Source organism: Cygnus olor, chromosome 9 (genome assembly GCF_009769625.2).
Source record: "Cygnus olor isolate bCygOlo1 chromosome 9, bCygOlo1.pri.v2, whole genome shotgun sequence".
Lineage (NCBI taxonomy): Eukaryota > Metazoa > Chordata > Aves > Anseriformes > Anatidae > Cygnus > Cygnus olor.
In genome coordinates, this window is record NC_049177.1 from 3360491 (window position 1) to 3366490 (window position 6000).

The 6000-nt window shown below is 47.7% G+C and overlaps 1 protein-coding gene across 1 annotated transcript in view; it reads right to left on the bottom strand.

The window, feature by feature from the left end:
- The window catches only part of AGFG1 (ArfGAP with FG repeats 1), a 36505-nt gene extending 32273 nt beyond the window's left edge, over positions 1 to 4232 (bottom strand). Inside the window, 2 exon segments of the mRNA XM_040567379.1 lie at positions 3744 to 3805; positions 3807 to 4232. Coding sequence (XP_040423313.1) covers positions 3744 to 3805; positions 3807 to 3911 — 167 coding nt within the window. The 5' untranslated portion in view covers positions 3912 to 4232.
- Between the last annotated feature and the right edge of the window lie 1768 nt (positions 4233 to 6000).

A 6000-nucleotide genomic window follows, 5' to 3' on the forward strand; every position in this document is an offset into this window, starting at 1 on the left:
ATTTTAATTTCTGCAGAAATTCTTCTGGGGAAAGGAACAGTAAATCACAGCCATTACACAAAGATTTATTGCTGAGTTTGTTCCTGGTATTGGCCAAACACACTAATCTGGCTGATACAGAAGTCCCTTAGCCAGGAAAATTTAAAATTTCAACTAGGAATACTATAAGCAGCCAACAGAAGGCCACATCATCCAATAATTGTAAGAAGTTACATAAAAAAAGCTTTATCATTCCCCACAGTAACAATGTGTTCTGAATATTCTTGGTTGCTCCTTCCTAACACAAGCCCGAAGTGCAACCATCTGAATGGAAAAGCACCCAGAGTGTTGGAGGGGAAGGGGTGAAGAGGGGTACCGGGGGGAGGAAGGGGAGAAGGGGAGTCCCAGTTATCACACCAGCAGGTAATACACATGCCTCTTTCCAGGCAATGTTACATCAGAAGTTTGTTACACTACAAAATTTGGGGAAGTAAGCTCATAATCAAACAGGATTTTTTTTTCATTCAAGAATGTAATCATCCTACTCCTAGTTTTCACGAATTAAACGACCAGGAGAGGTACAGAAGGAAGCTGAAAATTAAGTCAAAGAAGCATTAGACTATGACAAAGAGGACATCCCTGTCAGCAGAATACACAGTAGCATCCAAAAACATGGAAGACGTCACTACTAGCATCATCCTTTGAACCAAAGGACCTCTGTCAAATGAAAAGAACCCTTCTGCCAACCCTGACATCATAAGGGGAAGCCTTCTGACTTGGCACTATCGTAACCCTTGACCTGATGAAACTGCTCCTGCACAGCACTTTCTCCCACTTGGGGGAAAAAAACACGACGTGCGTATTTCTACACATCCTAATTCTGTCCAACACCAAAAGGCAGAGTTCAACACAGCTTCCGTGACGTAGCATGCTTTCTTTCCACATAAAGAGAGCTTGAACACAGGGGACAAGCAGAGCCACTATCCACACCACTATGCAGACCATGCAGGCTCCATTTTGCACAGCTCAGCCTTTGTTCTGGTAAACCCAATCTGTAGGAAAAATCCAAGCCCTTTCATATATAGGAAACAAGTTAGTTATTCATAACAAAGGAGGTTGACAAGACTCACTTTCAACATTTAAATCAGAAACAGATCATCTTCAAGTCACTAGTTTTTCATCATTTTCAGCAGCATTTGAACAAGCCAGTCAGGCTATTTTGGGAGCAGTTGGGAAAGCGGTGTAATCTAGTCGAGTCTATCTAGTAATAAGGCGTCACTCTTTCTATACACAGAATTGTTAGTAGAAATTAATAATGGATCCCAAATGAAGATTTGGGGTTTTAACAGATTGTCCTTACCAGGACAATGAATAAACACCTCGGAAAACCTGCAAAAAACCTCATCGAATCTCAAAAGTTTAGAGCTGACTGTACCAAGAACAAGGTGCCTATCCAAGATCACATTGATGTTAGCAACTGTTTATTATAACTAACTGAGCACCTTTCTGAAGGAAACTTGTTAATGTATGAGTATTGCACTACACCTTATACTTGAGAGACAGTCTACTTGACTCTAAGAATACTTCCTGTACCAGGCTAGAAAAAAATTAATTGAAACAGGAAGCAGTGCAAGTCATTCACATAGCATACAAACAAGACAAAGTAATAATAATATTAAAGCCTTACAGTAAAACAAGTGTTATGAGGTAGAATGCAAACAGCCATTAAGGACCACAGAGGCAGCAGTACTTCCACACATTTACCATTAGATGGTTCCTCCACCGTGGAAATCTACATTAGGCATTTGGAAATAAGTGTACAAATGGCTATTCTGACTGAAGTGTTACAAATATCAGTTTCTGGTAGTGAAGCAGACCTCACCTATCTCTAAGTCTCATTATTAAGAAAATCCCATCACCTAGGGTCTAACGCTTTAACCAGTACATGAGATCTTGCACGCACCATTTATGAAAGCATTACTGAGTCATTATGAGAGAAGGAGCCAAATTTTACTTCAGGATAAAGTTTTAAGTACTCTTCATAGTCATTTACATCAACTTTAAGCATAGATTTATATATAAAATATATATTTTATATATATATACACACTGTATATTTAGAATAAGGGAGCTATATGCGTTATATTAGAATAACATAAGAAATGTCTTTCAGAAAAAAGCCCTACTTTCTTTAAGCACAGTAGCATCCAAATGATGGCCAACCTAACAGCAAGTGACAGCTGTTCCTTGCTTACTACCTGTTTCATTGCACGTGCATCCTTTATGTTACTGTAAATTGGACTATGGACTTCCGTAGGCCATACATCGCAGCTAACAGATAGGAGGAAAAAAAACTCTTGAACCTGTCTTAAACACCTCAGCAACACACGTGATATATTTGTCTATTAAGATTAGGACCCCTGCCTGAAAAATAAAGGAGAATATTCTCATATAGCAGTTTTGTCATGCTGTTAGTTTAACCAGTAAGAACATGTGCAACCATTAAATAAGCTCTGTGCAGTAGCTTAAAATAGTTTCACATGCCAGCACAAATAACAGTTTGCTAACATAGCAAACAATAGCCTGGGCTGGCTGATTAAGTGCCATGTACATGTCAAAACGGGAGACTCTTCAGTTCCACAACCTGAATGCATTTTCTGTATTTGCATCAAGCCTGTTCAGAAGTCTACACAAAGTAGAAAAAAAAAACAAGTCTAATTAGCTGCCTAGCATAAAAGGCGGCTTGTTCCATGTAAATTCAGCACAGAACGAACATGGTTGCTTTGTTTCGAACCTCACTGTAATTAGCAACTTTGTTCTAAAAGAGCAGACTACTTGGAAGACCTGTGTGGGGTAGGGTACATAGTCAGTCTTTCTTAGTAAGGGACAGAAATTAGTTCAGGCTCTTGCGTGCGTTTTATGAACTAAAACCTTTACAAACAATCAGGATCCTCTGACACACTACTTATTACTTGGGCCACTTCTTTGACTCTGCTCCATTCCACACACACAATGCCACAGAAACACCAGCAAGCAAACAGACTTAGCTAAGCGAGCAGTAACACTGAAGACAGGAGGCTTTTTCTCCAATTACTTATATACAACCAGCATCCTACAGATATAAACTGAAATCCTGACCTGACTGATCCCAACTGTTCTTGTTTCATACATGCTCCTCAGAGGAGGAAGGGTGGAAAAGGGAGGAGTGGTGGGAGGCCCATGGAGGAATGAGGAACAGGAAAAATGCAATCTGCTTTATCAGAGCCAATCCCTTTTTAAGGTTCATATATAAAGTTTGTATGAAGCAAGAGTAAGACTTTAAAAAAAAAAATCCACTACTTCTTCCTGATCATGTTGAACTGCTAAGCCTGGAGATTATCCTTTTAGCTGGAGCGTAAAGAGTTGTCTTACAAACTTGTAGCAGGCATAATTTGATACATGAAAGTCTAGACCCGGGATTCAGCATCCAAGTGAGATTCCTCAACACCACCACTCGGTGCTCCCGACGGGGTTAGCCCCCAGACCCTAACACTGCCACGAAGCCGACCGCTGGGCCACGCGTCCTCTCTCTTCCCATAAGTATCCCCCCAAAAATATTTAACCGCACCTTCAGCGCCTTCCACCAGACTGTCCTCGCTGCCGTCCCCCTCCCACGCCCCCCGGGGACGAAGCTGGGCAGCCCCCGGGGGCAAAAACAGGGCCGGGGCGGCCCCAGCTCGCGCCCCCGCCACCCCCCGAGCCCTCCGCCCGCCCCCTCACCTCACAGGATGCCGGAGCAGGAGGTGCACACGAAGCTGCCCACCGTCATGTCGGTGTAGGTGGGGCCAGCGCTGATCGCAGTCGAAGCACTTGCGGTTGGGCGGCAGGCTGCTCATCTCCCGCAGCAGCTTCAGGTGCTTCTCCTCCTGCTTCCGCTTGGCGCTGGCGGCCATGGCCCCGCCGGCCAGGGGACGGCCCGGCACGGCGCGGGACCCGCTCACACCCCGAGGGCGCCGGCGCTCCGGGGCCCGGCCGGCGGGAGAAAGGGACCGGGGCGGGCAGAAGGGGGAGAAGGAAGAGGAGGAAGGGCGGGCAGGGCAGCCGATGAGCCGGGGAGGGAGCGCAGCCCGGCGGGAGGGCGGGGAGGGATGGAGGGGAGGGGAAGGGAACGGCGGCGCGGAGGAGGCCGGCGGCGGCGGCGCCAGGCCCGGGGCGGCTGATGACGAGCCCGGGCGGAACCTGCGCGACACCTTTATGAGATCAGAGAAGGAGATGGCGGCGGCGGCGGAGCGGCGGAGCCGAGCGGGCTCGCCGGAGGCAGCGGCCCTCTGTCGACCGGGAGGACGCATCCTCTCCCTCCCTCCCTCCCTCCCTCCGCCCGCCCGCACCGCCGGGGAGGGGAGGAGGTGCTCCCGCAGCCACCGGGCTGCGTGACCCGTGGTGGGAGAGCGGGACAGGGCAGCTCCATAGCGAGCGTCGGTGCAAAAAGCTCCGCGAAATGGAGGCTTCGCCCCCCGCACCGCCTTCGCCCCGCGCCCGCCCGCCCTCCTCCACACGCCCCTCAGCCCCGTGTGGGGAGTGCGGGCTCGGGCCGGACGCCGAATTCCGCCCTAAATGAGGAAAATGTTACCTTGCCACACCGCTCCCGCCAGCCCCTCTAAGTTGCCCTCGTTTAGCAAAAGTGTGAAATTTCTGTCATGGAGGGTCATGAAGGGGGCCGGCTGAGGTGAAGGTGACCATGTGGGAGGTTCAAGGCTTTGGCGTCCGTCCTGGCTGGAAATGCCTTGAGGAGATGGCTTCCACACCTGCTGTGGTGGGACCCCAGGGACTGACTGCCCTGTTAGTGCTTCACAGGGGCTCAGGGAAAATTGTTGTGATTTTCACAAGGCAACTTTGGGAACATTGATATCTATGTTGGTTTCCTTGTAACTGCCATCAAAGGTAACCCAGGTTCCCGTTGTGAATATGTCCGACTGGACACTTTCCCCTTGAAAGGGAATAAATGAGTTAAGTCACATATATTTACTGATATCCTTGAGGAATCCTTGGCTCTGGCTTGAGTTCAGACCTACCACTAATCTACAAAATAGTGTTTGTTATCTATAAAGGTGTCTAAAGGAATGCCCTTTCCAACAGAGTACAAATACTTTCAAAGAAAAATATCCAATCTAATTTATTATACATGTATTATTTGGTGATTCAATTTGCAGAACTACCTAGCAACACTACAAGTGATTAAAATCTTTTAAGTTTAATGATTCCCTGTACTGTTTATTTACGGTCAAATCTTGCACCCTTGACGTCAGTATGGTGTTAGCACTGACTTGTAGAAGCCAGATCTGATCTACTGTATTTTCCTCATAGATTGTGTTTTCCTCATAGTTTGGTGGGGGTTTAGTTCCAAAAAAAAAAAAAAAAAAAAACCACCCTAGGTTTTCAGCATCAGTAATTTGGCATTTCTCTGATTTCTCTGGACTTGCTCATTTACATGAGCTGATCACAGAATCACGGAATAGCCGAATGGCCGAGGTTGGAAGGGACCTCTGAAGATCATCTGGTCCAACCCCCCTCCTGAGCAGGATCACCTAGAGCACATTGCGCAGGAGGGCATCCAGGCGGGTGAATATCTCCAGAGAAGGAGACCCCACAACCTCTCTGGGCAGCCTGTCCCAGTGCTCTGTCACCTCACAGTAACGAAGTGCCCCCTCGTATTCAGCCGGAACCTCCTGTGCTTCAGTTTGTGCCTGTTGCCTCTCGTCCTGTCACTGGGCACAACTGAAAAGAGACCAGCTCCATCCTCTCGACACCCTCCCCTCAGATATTTATACACATTGATGAGGTCTCCCCTCAGTCTTCTCTTTTCTGGGCTAAACAGGCCCAGCTCTCCCAGCCTGTCCTCATACGACGGTTGCTCCAGTTCTCTAATGGCCCTCCTCTGGACTCGCTCCAGTAGCTCCATGTCCCTCTTGTCTTGGGGAGCCCAGCACTGGACACAATACTCCGGGTGTGGCCTCACCAGGGCTGAGCAGAGGGGCAGGCTCA